At 36.3% G+C, this 24,199-nt stretch overlaps 1 protein-coding gene across 1 annotated transcript in view; it reads right to left on the reverse strand.

Annotated features, from left to right (window-relative positions):
* Nucleotides 1-24,199, reverse strand: part of Megf8 (multiple EGF like domains 8) — a 752,012-nt gene that overhangs the window by 461,593 nt on the left and 266,220 nt on the right. The window contains exon 14 of the mRNA XM_090404705.1: nt 9,292-9,446. Coding sequence (XP_090260831.1) covers nt 9,292-9,446 — 155 coding nt within the window. The remainder of the gene's footprint in view (nt 1-9,291; nt 9,447-24,199) is intronic.

The following is a 24,199-nucleotide window of genomic DNA, read 5'->3' on the forward strand; positions in this document are numbered from 1 at the left end:
CACAGAAAATGCCAATAAGCTTCTTCTCTCTAAATCTTTATCTACACGTGACACATGGCACTGATATGTGTATAGACTCTTTACTCTCTCGTGTATGGAATCAATAACTGCCTGCATAACATTATACATGTCTTCAAGGAAATGTACTTTGAATTATGGGATACTAAGGCAAGTGATGTGAAGTCATAAGCTTCTATATATAAGCTGCCCGAGCTGAAAATACTTTAGGTGCAAACTTTTTTGCTTACACTTGGATAAAGGATTAAATCAAGAATATAATTTCTCATCATCATCACCATCATGACATGTACCCTCAAGGGGTGTACAGGATATGATAGTACTACTAAACGAAAAATTTACATCATTACTAAGGTGAAGGTCTTAGAGAAATTAGTCAAGAAAAGATTACAAGATTGGATAGATGAAAATGGGATATTGTATGGGGGACAACATGGTTTTGTGAAGGGTAGATCATGCCTCAGTAACTTGCTCACGTTTTATAACAGAGTGATGGCTGAACTGGATAGGTAATGGGTTTACAGTGATACTACTGGACCTTGCCAAGACCTTTGACAGGATACCACATGGAACCCTAATCAGTAAACTGGAGCAGATGGGGATAGATATAGGGTTGGTAAGATGGATAGGAGGGTGGTTGAAGGAGAGATACCAGAGAGTGGTTTATTCAGGAGTGGAGTCAAAAAGACGTCTTGTGACTAGTGGAGTGCCGCAGGGCTGTTCTTGGACCACTGCTTTTCAATTTGTTCATTAATGATATTGGAAAGGATTTGAGAGGAAGTGTTCACTTGTTTGCTGATGATGCAAAGTTGGGTAGAGCAATTATGAGTGCACAGGATGTCAAAATTTTACAGGATGATTTGGATAGTTTGGAGGACTGGGCTAGAAAAAATGGATGTCAGTTTAATGTGGCAAAGTGTAAGGTTATGCACTTTGGGGTGAAAAGAATAGCAGCAGTATATCGCATTGGTGGAACCGTACTCCAGGAGATTGATGAGGCCAGGGATTTGGGAGTGCTGGTGGATAGGGAGTTGAAGTTTAGGGGGCACATTGCAAAAGTGACTAAAACAGCTCACCAAATCACTTGGCTTATGAAAAATACTTTAACATGCAGAGACAAACAAGTTGTTGTTCCTCTGTATCGAGCCTTGATAAGACCCCATCTGGACTTCTGTGCCCAGTTATGGGCACCAGGGTTTCTTCGAGATGGGGAGGAAGTGGAGAGGGTCCAGAGACGAGTGACCAAGATGATAGCAGGTCTGTGGAATGAACCTTATGAGAATAGGTTGAAGATTTCTGGGTTGCAGAAATTGGACGATAGGCGAAGGAGGGGTGATATGATTGAGACATTCAAATTACTGAAGGGTTTTTATAAGATTGATCCAGAAAATATTTTTGAAAATATGACTGGTGGTGGGAGGACTAGGGGCCATGCATGGAAGCTGGGCAAGAGCGTGGTTGACAAGGGTGTTAGAGCTAGGTTTTTTACTTGGAGAGTGGTGAATGAGTGGAATAAGCTTCCAGAGTCTGTTGTGGGTGCTACGACCGTGAATGAGTTCAAGGCAAGATATGATAGATACTGTGTGAATGTTGAATAGTTGTTCCAGACATGATGTTAGGGCCTCCCTCGATGAGTCTGTCGACTCCTTGGAGTTTCCCGGAATAATAATAATAATAATAAAAATCTAACTTCCGATCTACAATTTTCCTCCAAATCAGTCTGTTACTTGTCAAGACTCCAACATTATCAGATCTTATATTTCTATCATCTATGGCACTTTTTACCGTATCAATCCACCTGAATCTTGGTCTTTCTCTGGGTCGTTTTCCTTCCAACCTGGCAGAGAACACTTATTTTGCTAATCTTTCCTCGCCCATTCTGTTTATGTGCCCGTACCACCTGAGATTAGCTCTGTTAACGCATTCCTGGATGCTGACAATGTCAAGTTCTTTCCTAATATCCTGGTTTTTAATATGATATTGCCATTGATGCCATCTGTTCACACCTCTAATCTTTCTCATGACTCCCATATCTGCGATCTCTAGTTTTTGGTTGTTTTGTTAAGTTAAAACTGGTTTGAACACTGTCTTGTATACAGTTAATTTAGTGTTCTGACTAATTTCTCTCTTATTCCATATGAATTTATTCAATTCACTTCCTACCATACTAGCTTTGTTGATTCTGTTGTCTATTTACATATTTAATTTACCATCTTCACTAAAAATCATGCCTAAGTAACTGAAATGTTTTACTTGTTCCACAGGTTCCCCATTCAAAACACAGCTGACATTTTCAACGATTCTACCTATTTTCATTTTCTTTGTCTTTTTATTGCTGACCTTCATAACATATGTATTACAACAGTTATTCAATTTAGTCAAGGAATCTTGCAAACTTGTAGCGGATTTATTTAGAAGTATAACATCTTCCACATAAATCAAAGAGCTGACATTAACATCTCCAATTATGATATCATGTTTAATACCACTTTCCTTCATAATGTGATCCATATAGATAATGAATAACAGTGGGGATAACGTACATCCTTGTCTGTCACCAGATTTAACATTAAACCATTTTCCTGTACTTCCTTGAATTTTAATTGCTGAGTTACAACTCAAATAAAGACTAAGTCAAATTTGTCAAATAAGACAAATAAACCCATGAGAATGGGGAACTGGACAATGAGACTTATTTGTGCCTATGGTCCCACAGAAGGTTATACTAAGGTAGAAGTGGAGGAATTTTTTGAGGCTTTAGAAAAAGCAACTGACACAATGAAAAAGGAAAAGTTGGTCCTTGTTGGGGATCTAAATAGTAGAGTAGGAAATGATTGTGAGACATACAAAAATATTTTGGGAAAATTTGGAGAAAAGAGCAAAGCTAATAATAATGGCAAATATCTGTTGGATTTCTGCTCAGGACATGGACTGGTTATTACTAACACCATGTTCCAACATAAAAATGTGCACAAATTCACATGGAGAGAAGAGGCTAGGAATAAGAAAAGTCTCATTGACTATGTTATTGTTGATAGTGATGTTTTCTCCCTGGTGCAGGACACCAGAGTGTACAGAGGATTTGAAATTGGAAGTGATCACTATTTAGTCTTGAGCAGGATAAAATTGAATTTCATATTGAAAAGAATAACCTGTAAGAAAGTTTTAAAGCGAATAAAAGTTGAGCAGCTCTCAGATGTAAACTGTAGACTAAAATACAGAAATATTATTGAAAAGAAAATGAAAGAGTTTGAGAACAGGAATCAAACCTTGGAGATTCAGTGGCAAACTCTAAAGGAAACATTGATTGATTCTGCTAGAGAGGCATGTGGTGAGGTTGTGTGCAAAGATAAAAAAATCAGAACTCCCTGGTGGACACAGGAAGTTAAAGAGGCAGTGAAGGAAAAGAAGAAAGCATATCAAACGTTCCTGGCAAATCAGTCAGCTTTTACTCTTACAGAATACAGAGACAAATGTAAGAAAGCTAAACAGTGTGTAAAACTAGCTAAACAAAAGTCATGGGAGGACTTTGGCAAGAATATAGAAAATAAATATCAAGAAGGTGGCAAAATATTTTGGAGGTTGTTGAAGAAGCTTAGGAATGGAGGAAAGAGTGCTGTAAAAGGAATTAGAGATGATAAAGGTGAAATGAAAACAGGAGAAAAAAAAGGCATGGAGTAATTACTTTGAAAAACTGCTAAATGAAACAAGCAGTGATGACAGCACAGTGATAAAAAACACTGACCAGGCATGCAGTCAGGAATACATATCCATACTTGAAGTAGAAAAAGCCATCAAAGGCTTGAAAGGTGGAAAGGCAGCAGGAGTAGATGATATTCGACCAGAAATGCTGAAGTATGGTGGTATAAGAGTCTTACAGTGGCTGCACTGCATAGTTCAGAAAGCCTGGACAGAGGGACGAATTCCCGATGATTGGAGTAGAGCTCTCATAGTACCCATATATAAAAAGGGAAATAAAACTGAATGTGAGAATTACAGAGGTATTTCCCTACTGAGTGTTCCTGGCAAGATCTATGCAAGTATACTTGAGAAACGGTTGAGAAGAATTGTGGAAGAAAAGCTTGGTGAAGAACAAGCTGGATTCAGGCCAAATAGAGGCTGTCAGGATCAGATCTTCACTTTACGACAAATAGTCGAGAAAGCATGGGAATATAACAAAGATCTGTATTTAAGTTTTGTCGATTTGGAAAAGGCATATGACAAGGTGCCAAGAGAGAAGCTATTCAATACGCTGCAGTTATATGGTGTCAATGGGGCATTATATCAAGCAATACTTAGTCTTTATTTGAGTTGTGAGTCTGCAGTTAGAATTGAAGGAAGTACAGGAAGATGGTTTAATGTTAAATCTGGTGTGAGACATGGATGTACGTTATCCCCTCTGTTATTCATTATCTATATGGATCACATTATGAAGGAATGTGGTATTAAACCTGATATCAAAATTGGAGATGTTAATGTCAGCTCTTTGCTTTATGCGGATGATGTTATACTTCTAAATAAATCCGCTACAAGTCTGCAAGATTCTCTGACTAAATTGAATAGCTGTTGTAATAGATATGGTATGAAGGTCAGCAATAAAAAGACAAAGACAATGAAAATAGGCAGAATCATTGAAAATGTCAACTGTGTTGTGAATGGAAAACCTGTGGAACAAGTAAAACATTTCAGCTACTTAGGCACAATTTTTACTGAAGATGGTAAACTAAATATAGAAATAGACAACAGAATCAGCAAAGCTGGTATCGTGGGAAGTCAATTGAATAAATTCATATGGAATAAGAAAGAAATTAGTCGGAACACTAAATTAGCTGTATACAAGACTGTGTTCAAACCAATTTTAACTTATGGATCTGAGAGCTGGGTCAGAAGTAAAACACTTGACCAAAGACTAGAGACCGCAGATATGAGAGTCCTGAGAAAGATTAGAGGCGTGAACAGATGGCATCAATGGCAATATCATATTAAAAATGAGGATATTAGGAAAGAACTTGACATTGTCAGCATCCAGGAATGCGTTAGCAGAGCTAATCTCAGATGGTATGGTCACTTAAATAGAATGGGAGAGGAAAGATTAGCAAAACAAGTGTTCTCTGCCAGGTTGGCAGGAAAATGACCCAGAGGAAGACCAAGATATAGGTGGATTGATACGGTACAAAGTGCCTTAGACAATAGAAATATAAGATCTGATAATGTTGGAGTCTTGACAAGTAACAGACTGATTTGGAGGAAAATTGTAGATAGGAAGTTAGTAATGATGTAATTTTTTCATGTAGTACTGTCATATCCTGTACACCCCTTGAGGGTACATGACAGGAATTTGATGATGATGATGATAAAGACTAAGTATTGCTTCATATAATGCCCCATTGACATCATATAACTGTAGGGTATTGAATAGCTTCTCTCTTGGCACACTGTCGTATGCCTTTGCCAGATCTACAAAATTTAAATACAGATCTTTGTTATATTCCCATGCTTTCTCAACTATTTGTTGAGAAGTGAAGATTTGATCCTGACAGCCACTATTTGGCCTGAATCCACAAGCTTTTCTTCCACAATTCTTCTCAACCGCTTCTCAAGTATACTGGCATAAGTGTTGCCCGGAACACTCAGTAGGGAAATACCTCTGTAATTCTCACATTCAGTTTTATTTCCCTTTTTATATATGGGTACTATTAGAGCTCTACTCCAATCATCAGGAACTCGTCCCACTGTCCAGGCCTTCTGAACTATGCAGTGCAGCCATAGTAAGACTTTTATACCACCATACTTCAGCATTTCTGGTTGAATATCATCTACACCTGCTGCCTTTCCATATTTCAAGCCTTTGATGGCTTTTTCTACTTCAAGTATGGATATGTATTCCTGACTGCATGCCTGGGCAGTGTTTTTTACCACTGTGCTATCACTGCTTGTTTCATTTAGCAATTTTTCGAAGTATATCTTACCACCTTCTTGATATTTATTTTCTATGTTCTTGCCAAAGTCCTCTGATGACTTTTGTTTAGCTAGTTTTACACAGTGTTTAGCTATCTTACATTTGTCTCTGTATTCTCTCAGAGCACAAGCTGACTTATTTGCCAGGAACTTTTGATATGCTTTCTTCTTTTCCTTCACTGCCTCTTTAACTTCCTGTCTCCACCAGGGAGTTCTGATATTTCTATCCTTACAGACAACCTCACCACATGCCTCTCTGGCTGAATCAATCAGGGTTTTCTTCAAAGTTTGCCACTGAATCTCCAAAGTTTGGTTCTTGTTCTCAAACTCTTTCATTTTTTCTTCAATAATCTTTGTGTATTTTAGTCTATAGTTCACATCTGAGAGCTGCTCAACTTTTATTTGCTTTAAAACTTTCTTACATGTCATTCGTTTCAATATGAAATTCAATTTTATCCTACTGAAGACTAAACAGTGATCACTTCCAATTTCAAATCCTCTGTACACTCTGGTGTTCTGCACCAGGGCGAAAACATCACTATCGAGAATAACATAGTCAATGAGACTTTTCTTATTCCTTGCCTCCTCTCTCCATGTGAATTTGTGCACATTTTTATGTTGGAACATAGGATTAGTAATAACCAGTCTATGTGTGGAGCAGAAATCCAAGATATTTCCCATTATTATTAGCTTTGCTCTTTTCTCCAACTTTTCCCCAAACATTTCTGTATGTCTGACAGTCACTTCCTACTCTGCTGCTATTTAGATCCCCAACAAGGACCAACTTGTCCTTTTTCATTGTGTTAGTTGCTTTTTCTAAAGCATCAAAAAATTTCTCCACTTCTACCTTAGTAGAGCCTTCTGTGGGACCATAGGCACAAATAAGTCTTATTGTCTAGTTCCTCATTCTAATATTTGCCCACATCACTCTACTTGAGCCTGCCTGCCATTCAAGAAGATTAGCCTCATATTTAGTGTAGAATACTATGCCTACCCCTTCTTTTCTTTGATTGTCATTTCCTGAATATAACATTTTGTATTTATTGCTCAGAAAGATCTCACCAGTTTTTGTCTTTTTTTTGTTTCAGTTACCCTTATTATGTCGATCTGGTATCTAATTCCTCAGCTAGCTCCATTTCTTTACCATTCAGCTTCTTATGTTGATAGTACTGATCTTTAACTCTGGTGATGCTGAGTTGGGGTGTGCTTTCAGATTTGTTCCAGTAGCTGACTTTTCACTGTTCACCCTGGTTCCCTGGCGTAAACAACGGGGGGGGGCCTTGTTTAACCGGACAACGCCCCAGCCGGTGAAATTCTGCCATGTTGAGCCATCATTTTGTATATTGGTTTAAGCCAATAAGAATACAATTTGGTCGGCTAAATCCCAAATTGCCAGCCCATCCTTATTCGTTCAGTATCCAGGTAGATACCCAACAGGGTGCACCACGAGAAGGTGAGGACTGGACATTAAGTCAGAAGCCCTGGTCGGTTCTCTGCATTGCTTTAAAGGCTATGTGGAGGTCTCCTCTCAGTTATACAGCTTTGACCCTTAAGCACCCCCTTTTAAGATGTTGTCAGGATCAGATTTTCACTTTAAGATAAACAGCTGGAAAATCATGAGAATATAACAAGGATCTGTATTTAAGTTTTGTAAACCTGGAAAAAGAATATGACATGTCAAGAGAAAAGCTTTTCAAAATGCTACAACTATATGGTGTAAATGGGACACTACATAATGCAATAAATTGTCTTTATCTGAGTTGTCAGTCAGTAGTCAGAACTAAATAACATACAGGAAGATGGTATGATGCAAAATCAAGTACTGTAACTAATTCATTATGAATATAAGTAGTAAAATGAGAAAACTGAAAACGGACAGAACATTAAAAACATCAACTGGGTAATGAATGAGAAACCTATAGAACAAGTAAAACATTTCAGCTATTTAGGTACAATATTTAGTGAAAATGACAAATTAAATATGGAAATAAACAACAGATTAAGCAAAGCTAGTATTGTGAGAGGGGAAAGAGGTGAAATTAATAAATTTATCTGCTAAAACACTAAACTAGCTAAATAGGACATTGTCCAAATGAATTATAACTTATTGATCTAAGAGATGGGTTAAAAATAAAGCACTTAATCAGAGACCAGAATCCACATATCCATAGAGTTCTGAAAAAAATTAGGAGTGAGCAGATGGCATCAATGGCAGAATCATATTAAGAATCAAGATACTGATAATATCTTCATATTAACTAATATCTTCAAGTTATTAGTATTCAGGAATGAAGGAACAGAGCTAATCTCAGTTGGTATCCAATTTATCAGAATGGAAGAGGAGAGGAAAGGTTAGCAAAACAAGTGTTTGATGCAATCATGGTTGGAAAGAGTCATAGAAGAAGACCAAGACACAGGTAGATTGATGCAATTAGAAGTGCCTTAGAAGAACAAATTATAGATCTGACAAAGTAATGTCCTTACTAGAAAGAGATTAATTCAGAGGTGAATAGGAACTCAGTAATAATGTAAACTGTTCATGTTGAGAGTACATATAAAGAATTGAATCATTATGATAACTCTTAGACTTCTTAGTCATCTAGTGACAAAAGAGCATCTGCAGTATGAAACCATACATGTTCATATTATTCACAAAATTAGATATCTTTCTAATCACCTGTCATATATCATCATCTAGCAGTATTTCAGATATGATATATTGTTATATTTAATATATTTCTTGGTATGCGTTTACTATGCATTTAATTTTTGAACTATTTAGTCATTAGTTCTATTACCATCAGCTTACAGAGAGATAATACTTTTTCTTTTGTCTTTCTAATTGTAAAGAAGTGTATACTACAAATTACACAAAACTAGTTAAGTTTTTTTTCATCTAATAAATCAATTTTTACAGTTTCTAGTCTCAATGTAGTAGTCTCAATATTGGAATTCACCCGAACTGCATCCCAACCATAAAAGTCTCAGAAACACACACATCCATAATTTATTTTGTCCTAAAGCATATTGTTGATAAATACTAAAAATATCATTAAGAAAAGTGAATATTGCGGCATTGTTGGATTCCAGTATGATACTATGACACACAATCTGAATTTTCAACTACCTGACCTATGTGTCCAGAGAAGTTCGAATATTATACAAGTATGTGATTATGACAACTATTAACAGCATGGTACTCTTAATTTAGACAAACTGTAAACCTAACACTGATTTAGTTCTAGATGATCTAGTCTGTAGACAAGGAAGACTGGGAAAGGGATATAAGACATTTTACACAAAAACAAATAATACCTTCATGAGGACTAGCAAAATCTCCCTGAACACAGACTCCAAGAGTGGGATTATGCTTGTTTCCACACCAACCACATGATAAGTCTTGAAGGCAAGCTTTACACTCTGTATGCCTAAAACAATCTCTACACTGTGCACCTGGATTGGTCAAACCCCTAAAGATTGAAATGTATATTTCATTTCCACATGACCAGAATACTGCTTAATATCCAAACAAAATAAATTATTATATAATGTGAATAATTTTTCAAATTTTAAAAAGTTATGGTATTTTTTTTTAAATCTGTACAGATATATCTGCAAAAAAGAACTTCCACAACAGCAGACATGAAAATTACAAACATGTATATATTACTGGGTTTCACTAAATTATATTTTTATTTATTATTTATTTATTTTGAAGACAGATAAAGCATAAAAATACTTCTATGGCCACTGTTCATTAGAGATGGCATCAATAATTCTCCTGTTCACTTGCAAATCTGTCCAAACACATGCAGCAGCTAACCATCACCCTCTCACAGTTAAACTCCAAACCCACAGAACAAATTTCTCCTCTTTTTATTTACCCGTTCCACTGCTGCCATCTGCCTGCTGTCTTTCACCACGTGTTTCCGAAGGAATAATACAATCCACAACTTTTCAAATCAAATGTGAATAAGTTTCTTATCATCCATCCATGTTACTAATGTACTACAGGTTGACCAATCTCTTATGGACAACAGCTTATGGCCAAAATTTAAAGAAAATATGGCCAAAAATGGCCACTTTGGAAAAGTATTAGGCCAAAAATATGGTAAGATATAAAATGATTGAATTGTGTGAATTAACATACCAACAATTAAGTGTACATAAATTATGCCTATTCGATTACATATCATCAAAAATACTTTTAATTAAACTTAAAATACTTACAGTGAAACTCAGCTGTTAATTTGACAACACTTCCTCAAGATATCGAACATCTTGTTCTTCTTTTTCTGCAGTCGAGTTGTAAAGGGTTTTGCTGTTATGCATTTGTAGCATTTCGGGAGTACATTTAAAGTTTGGCAACACATATTGTTATCATTTAAGAATGAACAGATTCTTACAATTGAATCCAGCAGTTTAATTTGCATCCTGTTTCTGGGTTTAGTTTTGATAGATGTTACATAAGAAAAAATTTGTCCAACTATTGCGTTATTTGCTGGCACGATAAGGCATGTTAGGGCATAATTCGACAGTTCTTTAAAATTATTGTGTTTGGATACTGCTTGCCAAAATTCTAAAGCTTCCTTAGGAATTCCATCTTGTTTGAAGTTTTCTTCTTCATTCCAAGCAACAAGGCTAATTTTTCTGTATTGGTCTTTGACTATATCAATATCGTTTACTAGGTGGAAAAATGGCAGATCAGAAAATTTTCCCTTTTCTGTTTGGCTTAGAATAACAGTAGGATTTAAAAGCGACAGACCTTAACTATATCAGCTGACTCAGGGAGCCGCTTGTTCACTTGATTCAATGATTCTTGAAGCATGGCTAGGCACCTAAATTTCACAGACTTTATTTTATTATTTTCTTGTTCCATATTAGAAGAAGTGCTAAAGCTGATCAAGTACGTCCTATTTCTTGATCAAATTTAATTCCAAAGTCTACATTTTCTACTATTTTGCATGTTCTATCTTCGTTGTACAGCCTTTGATAAAGACTATCTCTGGTGTGTGTGCACAGTTCTTTGGCAAGATCGTAAGGATCAGCATAGGTTTGCTGGAACAAAACATTAAGCCTTTCGAACTCTTTAACAATGGGAGTAGCAAATACAAAGTAAAAATAATTCATTCTATCTTGTAACATCTCTTTTATCAACCATGCCTTATACCTTGTATTCTGACCTCCAGATTGTTCACAGCAGGTGAAGTAGGCAATTAATTCTTCCCAATTTAGCAGTATATTATTGAAGACTTTACCTCTCGTTAACCGTCTTGTCTTGGACAATTTCATAAATGGAAGGGGCGCATCTCGTTCCTGGTCATCTTCAACTGCTGAATTCATCACTTTAAAAAGAGCCTTAAAATCTTCTCTTCTCATATTGCTATTTGAAAACCACGAAGGAAGTTCAGTCAAAATAAATCCAACATTGGAAGGCAGCTTTGAAAATGCATGCTGTATACAAATTGCCAGAGAGTGGCAAATGCACTTCATTTGAATACAGTTTGGATTTTCATTTCTAATCCTAGTCCACAGGGAATTGTTACTTTCAACCATAGCAGCAGCAGCACCATCACTAGCAAACCCAATACAGTTCTTAAGAGTTTGATTATATGAAGCTAACACTTCTGAAATTTTATTAAATAAAACCTCCGCTGTTGTCTCTACAACAGGTATAAGACCGAAGAAAGCTGAGTGAATTTTATTTGTTTCATTGCAAAAAAATCTAAGAACTATGCACAAATGCTTTTGTATTGCAATATCTGTAGATTCATCTACCAGTAATACATACTTTTTACCTTCTAAATCATGCTTCAGTTGCTCTTTCAATGAAGCAGCAATTACATTTTCTATAATTACAATACATTTGGTTCTGTGCAGTTTAATGCCACCAAGAACGTTTCTTAACTACTTCACCTATATGATCTACAGCAAGAATTGAGGAATGACATGCTATTGCAAGGCTAAGTTCTATTTCTGCTTGTTTTTACTGGTCATTAATGGACGATTTGATAACTTTATCTACAGTTGTTTGTGATGTACTGGGAGATTTATATTGGTGTTTCTTTGATTTTTCGTGAACAGATATGTTACAAAGTTTTGGCAGCACATTAGTTTTGCAATACATGCAATATGCATGTTGTCCATCATCAGAAGATTTCAGCCACAAATATTTTACTTCCCATCTTTTTTATATTTTCTTCCACCTCTATTATCACTTTTGTACTTATGCATTTTAAAGGGCTTGAAAAAAACAAAATATCTCAATTCAGAAAATGAAGAAACAAAAAACAAATTATAGATAATAGTACTACAAAATTTGTATTTTCACTATATAATTTAAGGAAATTACAATGGACTAGGATATACATTAAAATTAAATTTTAATATATTTCTATATTTCGGCAACGTCACGTTGCCATTTTCAAGAACTTAAGTACAAGACACGTGCACACAGGCACAACAAACAGTAAGTGAGGAAGAAGTAGGAAGCTCATTATTTCTCCTAAAGTCCTGATTGTGCCCTCTAGCAGGCAATGTTGGTATTCTTGGGCAATTGGGCTGAAGGTCTTCTGATGTAGGTTTCCCAAATTTGAGGAAGTCTCATGCAGCCAAATTTGTTGAGGTTTGGATCGTTTCTTAGGGCTGAAGCTGATTCCATGAAAAGCCTTTCATATCTGTATTTGCTACGGTGTATTATCCTGGCTTTCTTCCACCGTATTCTATGGCAGGTATCCAGAGCATGGTCAGCAAGACTCGAGAGGCTGTATTGGTGAAACCGGATGTAGTCCTTGTGTTCTGAAATTCTGATATTTGCTGTCCTGCCTGTTTGGCCAAAGTAGGACAGCTTACAACTGCAAGGGACCTGGTATACACCAGGTAGGTCTAGGAGGGAAGGTTGGTCTTTAGTAGAGCAGATAAGGGATGCCAATTTTTTATATGGTCTGTAACAAGAAGTTATGTTTTTTAAGGATTTTTGTGATTTTTTCCGAGGTGCCTCGGATATAGAATATGGTGATGGATTTAGAGTAATCCTTGTTGTGAGGGGGTTGTGGTTTACTGGTTTCAATATTTTTTGGATTTTTTTTTTGGGGGGGGGGGGGGGAAATAGCCATTGGCTGAGAAAGTGTTGAGAATGTGGTTTAGTTCTGTGGTTAGGGCATTGTCATTCGAGCAGATAAGTTTAGCCCTGTTGTGTAGTGTCTTAATGACTCCACATTGTTGTGAGGAGGGGTGGTGGGATTATTGGTGAATGCATCTGCCTGTATGGGTGGGTTTTCTATATATTGAGAAAACCAAGGTTCCATCAGGCTGGCGTGTGACTAGTGTGTCTAAGAAAGAATGCAGTTGTTTTTTTCTTCTTCCAGGGTGAATTTGATTCTGGGGTGTTGGTTGTTTAGGTGGGTTAAGAAGGAGAGGAGTGCATCGGAGTCATGTGGCCAAATAGCGAATACATCATCTACATAGCGAAGCCAAACGGTTGGTTTTTGTGGCTTGGAAGGTGTCGGATCCCTCCGCAGGTATTCAGAAGAATACCTGCAGAGGAAATTATGATACGAATTGAACGCAGGATCCGACACCTTAAAAGCCACGTCGCCAACGATATTAGACTGGATGTAGCTTGTGTTCTGAACAAAGCTAAACCACCTAAAACCAACATGCTCAGTAAAGAAATTAAATCTCTATTAGAATTAAAGAAAAACAAGAAAATAATAATCACCAAAGCTGACAAAGGGAATGCCACAGTATTGCTTAACCAAAAAGATTACACAGGTAAGCTGAAATCTCTATTGTTAGATTGGGCCACTTACCTCCCTATCCAGTACGATCCCACCAACTCACAAATTAGAAATCTCCACAGGCTCCTTAAGAAGGTCACTTCTTGGTCTGTGGAAATCACTAACAAATTAAAACCATACAACTCCATACCCCCCCCCCCTGCATTTATGGACTCCCCAAAAATTCACAAGGAAAATGTGCCATTACGTCCCATAGCGGATGGCACTGATCCCACCCCCCCCCCCCACACACACACACACAAACTAGCTAAACATCTGGCCAAAGCTCTCTCACACTATACTGGCAAAACACCTTCATACATAAAAAACTCAGCCCACTTCAAAGCCAGCATAGAAAACCTTACACTCAAACACACTGACATAATGGTCAGTTTTGATGTCTCCTCCCTATTCACAAATGTCCCACTCAAAGAATCTTTAGAGCTAATCCAAGCTAAATTTCCTCCTGATATCTCAATCCTATTTCAGTTCACAATGAACTCAGGCTATTTTGTTTGGCAAGGAAAATTCTACAAACAAATAGAGGGGACAGCCAGGAGTTCTCCACTTTCCCCACCCTTGGCCAACTTTTATATGGAGACTTTTGAAGAGAAAGCCTTACACTCTGCCCCACAAAAACCAACCATTTGGCTTCGCTATGTAGATGAGGTATTCGCTATTTGGCCACATGGCTCCGATGCACTCCTCTCCTTCTTAACCCACCTAAACAACCAACACCCCAGAATCAAATTCACCCTGGAAGAAAAAAACAACTGCATTCCTTTCTTAGACACACTAGTCACATGCCAGCCTGATGGAACCTTGGTTTTCTCAATATATAGAAAACCCACCCATACAGGCAGATGCATTCACCAACAATCCCACCACCCCTCCTCACAACAGGGCTAAACTTATCTGCTCGAATGACAATGCCCTAACCACAGAACTAAACCACATTCTCAACACTTTCTCAGCCAGTGGCTATCCCCCCCCCCAAAAAAAATCCAAAAAATATTGAAACCAGTAAACCACAACCCCCCATCCCCTCACAACAAGGATTACTCTAAATCCATCACCATACCCTATATCCGAGGCACCTCGGAAAAAATCACAAAAATCCTAAAAAAACATAACTTCTTGTTACAGACCATATAAAAAATTGGCATCCCTTATCTGCTCTACTAAAGACCAACCTTCCCCCCTAGACCTACCTGGTGTATACCAGGTCCCTTGCAGTTGTAAGCTGTCCTACTTTGGCCAAACAAGCAGGACAGCAAATATCAGAATTTCAGAACACAAGGACAACATCCGGTTTCACCAATACAGCCACTTGGGTCTTGCTGACCATGCTCTGGATACCTGCCATAGAATACGGTGGAAGAAAGCCAGGATAATACACTGTAGCAAATACAGATATGAAAGGCTTTTCATGTAATCAGCTTCAGCCCTAAGAAACGATCCCAACCTCAACAAATTTGGCTGCATGAGACTTCCTCAAATTTGGGAAACCTACATCAGAAGACCTTCAGTCCAATCCCCCAAGAATACGAACAATGCCCACTAGAGGGCACCATCAAGACTTTAGGAGAAATAATGAGCTTCCTACTTCTTCCTCACTTACTGTTTGTTGTGCCTGCATGCACGTGTCTTTTACTTAAGTTCTTGAAAATGGCAACGTGACGTTGCCGAAATATAGAAATATATTAAAATTTAATTTTAATGTATATCCTAGTCCGTTGTAATTTCCTTAAATTATATAGTGAAAATGTATAACCAACGTCTAAGCCTTTCCACGAGAATTACAAAATTTGTAGTACAAATACTAATCTGACACAGCAAATACCAATCTTGTAAAGGGAAAATAACAAAAATATAAGCAAGATAAAGAACGAGTTTATAAACGATATTAAAAAATTATTCATTAATTATACTAAAATCACTTAATTACCATTCTTAAAAAATTGAACATATTACTTGCATATTGTCACAATGCGGGTCAAGTTTATGCAAAATATTGCAGTATGAAAGCTTATGAGGTAGAACTATGTTGTGCTATCACCAAAGAGCACCAAATGTCTGATATCACGCAATGGAACAACACTTGCAACACAAAGTCTATGCCGTAACTAACTAGAGACGATCAAAACAGACATGGATCCAAGCTGGTGTGGCTGTTGCGTACGTGTTTTATACGAGTACAAAACGAAGCTGCATCATGTTTGGTGGTATTTATCAACAGAACTGGATCGAGTTTATAGCAACAATAGCGAGTGGGAGCTTTGTGTACTTGTTTTACACAAGTACAGAATGAAGCTCAAGCATGCTTGGTGTTATTGAGGGAGTCATAGTAACAAACTATAAGCCAGGTACCAAAGGCTCATTATGACGTCATCGAACAAACATTTTCAGTAACAGTCAATTTGCATCAAGTGCGTCACTGCCAACCAAACGCCATGTAAAGGGGTACCAACAGCTAGCCTTACAATGCGACAACAATATTAAACTACATAAATAATGCATATGATTTGAAATCTTTGTAAAAATGGCCCAATTAGTGGCCACATTTGCATAAATGGCCCAAACTGATTTTTTCATGGCCCCAGAGTTCAAAAAAGTGCCAAATGTTTGAAATTTGGCAACCCTGATTTCACTTATATGATACACTACTGAAAAGTTCTAGTCAAAGTCCCATATTATCAATGTTGTGCTAAAATTTATTATAGCAATTCTTCTACTATAACCAACTAGTCCTTTGGTCTCTACAGGTTTGCTATAGTGAGAATCGGCTCTATACGAGTATCTTTTCTCTACTTTCCAGAGTCAAAAGCAGGTATCGTTATATGAACAGCTAGCAATAGTACTAATTATTTTTAAATGAAGTAGTAAAGAAAATAAAATTCATGTTCACTATATTCACCTAGTACCACACTTAAATGGGACCAGCAATTAAGTTTTTTCTCTCTCCGAAAGTATTTTTATGACACTGGATTTATAATCAATGTAACATAAAGAGAAAGAACAACAGATACTTTCATTATGTTGTTAAGTCTATCATGAACCTTATCAGTGATAAATAATCACTAAAGTATGTATGAAAGTATATAATAGTCATTAAAGAATTTATAATCATTAGAGTACTGCGAACCTCTAGTTTGTCACTCACTTTTGCTAAATGACAAATTAGAAGTATGCATCTACAGGAATGAAAACAGTTAAGTTTAATGGGCAGTCTACCAGTATCATTAATTTTCTGTATCAAAGCCATTCACATTATCCAGTGGTGGACAAAGTGGTTAATCATCTACAACATAACATCTTCCAGTTAATTTTTATTTCCAGAAATATATGACAGCTAAGGGATATTTTGCAGCTAATCAACTATTAATGATTCAACTATTTAACAATAATTCTAAATCACACTTTCATGGTGAAACACTAGATCACCTGAAACAATTGCCAGAGATACACAAGTTAATAAAAGTATATCTTAAACAACATAAACATGCACTAGCACAGAAAATTATACATATAAAGTAATCCACCATTAATGAAATAACCAATTAATAGAAACAGAAAACTAAATAATCAGATAATAGACCTTTTTATAGTTTTCCTTTATAAAGTTAATATAAAGACACCACTTTAAGTCTTTATACTGAAACTACAAAAAAGTGGGAGGGAATTAAAATGAACATATCAGTAAGCCTATAAGAAAAGAACAAAACATATTCTCATAACTAAAGAATTTTCTTAAGTGGTAGTGACAATGTTACCAGAAAATATGCCCTTTAAGACCATCCAAAAAGATGTTATGTGAGGCACCCAAGTATGGTAATAGGACAATATGAGATGTTTACTACAGAACCTTAATTTTGCAAGTGAGCTGAGAAATGTCATTTTTGCAGCAGGAGTCTAAATTTAAAAGGAGCCCGAAGAAATTATTTATTGGTATGAAACCTAATATGGAGGATCAGAGAAACTAGATCATGACAGAAAAAATGGTGAGAATCTATGCGTAAGAATGACAAAGTTATGCAACTGTGTTACTTATACAAATTAATATATCATAGAGATGATTATGATGAAAGAATGACTATGTGCCTATCCAGTCTGGACTTAGTAAGAATAAGCGTGCTCAAGGATGTTCGAATAAGTGACGTATTAGATATGCATAAGATCTGCAAGTTATCCAACTGGGTCATGCCAACTACAGAAGTGAGTATACAGAAAAAAAATAAAAAAATAATGTTGGAGATAACTTATTATATCTGTACATGAGTGCTAAGAGTATTGGAAACAAACAGACAGTTTGTTACACTGGCGAACATATTGTGGCCTCAGATTGTACACGTTAATAGACCTGGCTCTCAGAGACACATATGCAAACTGATATCGAGTGTAAATATAGTATTTTTTGGAAGGCTAGACAAGACAGGTGGAGGCTGCAAATGATATCAGATAATTTGAGTCTAGTTAAGGTAGAAAGCTATGATTGTAATATTAGTATTAATTTTGTAATTATGGGTATGAGGCTACCTGATATGAAGTGGAACTAATAAGATCAAATACATCGTTGTGGTATACTTACAGACTGAGCAGATCAACTGAACAGAAGAGAATACATAATTATTCATTTTCGAAATTATGGATTTTACAACCGTGTTATAACTAACTCTTTTTATTATCCCGACATTTCTATCATCATATCAAGATCATCATCTGGAGTGTACACAAATATACAAGACAAGCTGAGTTACATTACAAACTGTTACATTACAAACCGTAAGCAAGAGAAACAATGATTTGATCACATGTTATTCTACTGACATGACCTCTAGTGGAAAAAAAAAACTATTTTTTTTTCCACTAGAGGTCATGCCAGTACAATAACATGTGATCAAATCATTGTTTCTCTTGCTTATGGTTTGTAATGTAACTCAGCTTGTCTTGTATATTTGTGTATGCTCCAGATGATGATCCTGATATGAAGATCAAAACATCAGGATAATAAAAAAAGTTAGTTATAACACGGTTGTAAAATCCATAATTTTGAAAATGAATGCTGATCACCATGTAACACTAAAAGAAAGGAGAATACATAATTATGTATCTGTGGGCTGAAACACATTTTATGTACTTCGTGATAATGCTGGCTATGTCTTCAGATCCCTTTCCAACATCCCACATATAAACATGTACACTCAGATTGTACACACACACACACAGGTTTCATTTATGGCATACAACTAATGCTGAAAGCTTTGGGAAAGGCAAAGCTTTTTTGCAAATTAAATGTGCAGGCATGAACATCATCAGATGCCTTCTCCTTGTCAGTGTGAAATGCTGTTCCAGACTGCTCAGTTTTCTGATATTGCAGTTCTTTATCTACCAACAGTTTTTATTTTAGGTCCCCCTCATTTACACCATGAATTTTCATTTGTAAATCATCACAATTTGGTAAGTATCTTTAAAAAGAAGTTTAAAGAACAAACTGAATTTAGTGCTGAAAATTTTCCAATGATTTCTCTTTTACAGGGATTTGTTTTCTGGCATGATTTTTCCAAATAAAGGAAATACATTTGTGAGTTAATAGTTCAGAGAAGCAAATATCTTCTGACAGGATCATCTTTTCCAGAATAGTGAGGAAAGGGTTTAAAGTGTTTGATCACACTAAATCCTTTCCTACATCAATCATTAAATTCTACTGGATTAATCTTCGTGCCTGGAATGTATTTCCCATGAGAATCCGTGACATTAAAAACTTCCTCTTTCAACATATATCTGTAAACATTTCCCAAAGCTAACTTATAGAGCATTAAAAAAGTATTTCTTGCACTTTGCAAAATTCTTCTCTTTTACCCTAATGATGCTGGAAGGTAAAAGATTTTGATGCTCTGCTACCATCATAGAAATGTCATCTCATAGCTTTGTTTACTAACCATGAAGGAAAATATTCTTGTTTTGAGTAATCTCCCAGCTTCCAAAATAAATCAAAACACACTATACATCACTCGTTAGAAAATTTCTCAAACCAGCACATTTATGACAACAACAGGCTAAATTCAAAGGAAATTTCATTCATATTGCCGAGCTTTTGCTATACTGTTAATCTACACTACTGTTTCTCAAATGCATTCTAAACTGAAAGAAGATTAGAATGCATTCAAACCTTCTGTATTTACCACCTTTTCAATTTCAGCAACAAAGAGAACATCTTTAAAAGAATACTTAAAACAGCCAAATTCAAATTATGTGCAATAATGTGTAAGTTCTGACATGTTTCTGTTTAATTCTGTCACTAGCCTATTGTTTTTATTTCCCCAGCACATTGCATGCTACTTCTGTTCCACTGCCTTCTAACTAGTCTTACAGGATAAGTTGTTTATTTCAGTCTCAACTATCAAACTGCAGTTTAGGAGAGAAATTATACAAATAAATGCTGCTTCCAATTTTTATCTATGCATATCATATAATGGACAAATTTCTCCTCATCTGAAATATCTATAGAAACATCAAGAAGAAGACTCACTGCTGGAGTCTTTGATTTCCTTAACTAATTTTTGTTTAATGACATCAGCATTAACTGACACAGATTCTTTACATTTCAGGCTACTTTGACGTTATTATTATTATGTGCTAATCTATGGAGTCCTTAGACTCATTGAAGGAGGGCTTAAACATCATGCCAAGCACTATCCAATATTAGCACAGTAACTATCATACTTTGCATTAAACTAATTCACAGTCATGGCACCAACATCAGACTCTGGCAACCTATTCCACTCATTCACCACTCTCCAAGCAAACACACTCTTACTTAGTTTCCAAGGATGGCTCTTAGTTCTCTCACCACCAGACCTGTTCTGAAAAATTTCCTCTCTATATTTTTAGCCAGCCTGGTTGGCTGAGCAGTTATCATATATCCACTCTCCACCCAAAAGGCTGCAGGTTCAAATCCTGCTGTGGGCTCACCACCAGACCTGTTCTGAAAAATTTCCTCTCTATATTTTTAGCCAGCCTGGTTGGCTGAGCAGTTAGCATATATCCACTCTCCACCCAAAAGGCTGCAGGTTCAAATCCTGCTGTGGGCATGGATGTTTGTGATTGTCTGTGAAAATATTAGTGGTGGTGGTGGGTAGATAGCATTGGTGTAGATGATGGTAGTTGCGGTTCAATGTAGTTGATGGATTGAGTGATGGAGACAGAGCTGTAGAGCAGGTGCCCTCCCTTGATTAGTCTTTGGACTCCCTGGAGGGATCACATAATAATAATAATATTAATCTTGTAAAAATCCTTTAGTAATTTGTATGTCTCAACCATATCACCCTTTTTCCATCTATCAACCAATTTCTTTAACCCACAAATCTTCAACCTGTAAGGTTCATTCTGTAGATCTGCTATTATCTTGGACACTCACCTCTGGATCCTCTCCTCCTCATTGCCAAAAAAAACCCAGGTGACCATCTTCATGCAGTAGCCAAGATGGGGTCATACCAAGACTCGATAAAGAGGCATAATAACCTGCTTGTCAGGGTATTCTTCAGTAATTAAGTAATCCAATGAGCTTCTTTAGCCACTTTTGCAATACACCCTCTAAACTTTAACCCTCCCCTCACCTATCCACTAACTTCCCCCTAAACACTGGCTTCATCAATTTCCTGGAGTACAGTTCCATTGCTCTACTAGTGGGCCTATGAAAGGAAAAAAAAGATCATTCTAAAATGTTTAAACACCTGTAGTGTTTAAACATTTTAGAATCATCTTTTTTTTTCCTTTTTTTTTTTTTTTGAAAGCAGCTAAAGATGTATTTTCTGGACAATTTCTACCCAAGTCACAGCATTTTTCATAAAAATTTAATATCATATGAAAGTGAAATGTCTCCACTTTAAAAAAAATCTTCAAAACCTTATAGTGATCTAGAATTTTTGTCAGCAGCCTCAGGATATTTTTTTATACTTTACAAAATGCAACTTGATCTTTATAGAACAACCACTAGAATTCTTTGAGCCATTTGCCTTGAAAGCACATCTTGATTGTTTTTAGTTGATGACACAATAGAACTCTTTTCTCCAGTGTTTTTAACTCTTGTAGCAAGGCTTATACGTTGGTCATACATAACTGGTAATTAGATTAAGGAATTAACAATGCATATAACGGATATTAATTAAAGCAAACTTTAATGAATACCTTCAATATTTCGGCAACGTCATGTTGCCATCTTCAGGAACATACAAATAAGGTATGTGCACGCAGGCACTAACAAAAGCAAATGAGGAAGAAGGCAAGAAACTAAAATTGTTCCTAAAGTCCTAATGGTTCCCCCTAGTGGGCTAATTGGGTTGTCTTGGTCATTGGGCTGAAGTTCTCATGTAGGCTTCCCAAATTTGGGTTTCATGCACCCAAATTTGTTGAGGTTTGGAACATTTTTTAGAGCTGCTGATGATTCCATGAATAATCTTTCATACTTGAACTTGCTGTGGTGTGTTATTTTAGTTTTTTTCCAATGAATTCTATGGCGGGTATCTAAGGCATGGTCTGCCAACCCAGAGTGGCTGTGCTGGTGAAACCGGATGTAGTCTTTGCGTTCTGAAATCCTGCCTGCCAGACAGCTGATATTCGCTGTCCTGTCAGGCAGGACAGCGAATATTAGGATTTCAGAACACAAAGACTACATCTGGTATTTGGGAAGCCTACATTATGAGAACTTCAGCCCAATGGCCAAGACAACCCAATTAGCCCACTAGGGGGCACAATTAGGACTTTAGGAACAATTTTAGTTTCTTGCCTTTTCTTTCTCATTTGCTTTTGTTAGTGCCTGCATGCACATACCATATTTGTATGTTCCTGAAGATGGCAACGTGACGTTGCCGAAATATTGAAGGTATTCATTAAAGTTTGCTTTAATTAATATCCGTTATATGCGTTAATTCCTTAAGCTAATTACCAGTGTTTTTAACATTTTCTGGTCCCTTATCTTCACTTCCAGTTTTGCAGTTAACAAAACTAAAAAGTGGAGTTTGCATTTCCTTTTACATATTATACATAATGATGGGTGAATTTATATAAATTATCCATTAAAATAATTCAATAGGAAAGACAAATAATAACAACAGGAAATGGTTAACACTAGCAATGAAGCCAGACTAACTTTTCATGATGTAATGTCAATGACATGGCCTCTAAATGTATCTTTGCAAGATAACTGTGTTTTCTAAATAACACTATTAAAAAGCCTTTTCATCACATATGTTACACTAAGTTAATTCATGTTGTGAACTGCAAAAATAAGTTCCTTCTCTATTACAACTGCATACCTACGTAATGGTTAAAGAGGGTGTTGGACAAATTACAGCTGGCAGTGAAACAAATAACAATCTTCTAGTTAAATTATTATTATTATTTGTTCTTGTTTAAGGGTGTCTATGATTTTTATAAGCATGATAATGACTTACAAGTCATGCTAAATAAAATGTTTTTTTGAGAATACTTGACTATTTATTTCACAATTAATCAGCGCATGCAGGGTAAACTTCACTTTATAAAGAGGGTGAAAGATAAATAGGTGAGGAAAATAAGAACAGAAATTTTATCCCTCAGTTTAACATTAGTTTCAACACCAGCATATAAAATTATTGCAAGTTCAATAAATACTGTAACTATTATACGCTATTATATAAATTAGTATATGTTATTTAGTATAACAACATATACTAAAATATTAATTATAATAACTTTAATTAATACTTTCATATATTTCAACAATGTTACAATGCCATCATCAGGGATCACAAAAAAACAATGATATGTACACGCAGGCACTAGCACTGGACAAATGAAGTTGAAGAAAGGCAACTGAAGTCAGGCCTAGAGTCCTAAATGGCATCCCCTAGTGGGCTAGATTGGGTGGTCATGGCATTTGGGCTCAAGATCCGAGAATGAATGCTTCCCAAATTTAGGACAGTCTCATGCACCCAAATTTGCTGAGGTTGGAAAATTTTTCAGGGTTGAAGCAGCGAAGAATAGCCTCTCATATTTGTATTTACTGCAGTGTACAGAGTGGCCTTCTTCCAACGTATCCTGTGGTGGGTGTCCATAACAGTCAAGTCCTGAGTGGCTGTAATGGTGGAATGGGATGTAGTCCTTGTGTTCAGAAATTCTGATATTGGCTGTCCTGCCTGTTTGGCAGTAGTAGGACAGTTTGCAAGGGACCTGGTAGGTTTAGGGAATGTGGCTGGTCTTTGGTGAAGTGGATAAGGGATACCAATTTTTTATGTGGTCTGTAAGTGGTTGTAAGGTTATATTTCCTTAGGATTTTTGTTAATTTTTTGGGTATGCCTGGATATATGGAATGATGAAAGATCTCAAGTATTCTTCGTTATTAGAATTGATTAATTTTTCCCTTATATAGAGTTCCATGTTGTTGGGAGAGGGGGGGGGGGATGAAT

This window comes from Typopeltis vanoorti, chromosome 1 (assembly GCF_054136105.1).
Source record: "Typopeltis vanoorti isolate ZY-2024b chromosome 1, IOZ_Tvanoo_1.0, whole genome shotgun sequence".
In the NCBI taxonomy this organism is placed as follows: Eukaryota; Metazoa; Arthropoda; class Arachnida; order Uropygi; family Thelyphonidae; genus Typopeltis; species Typopeltis vanoorti.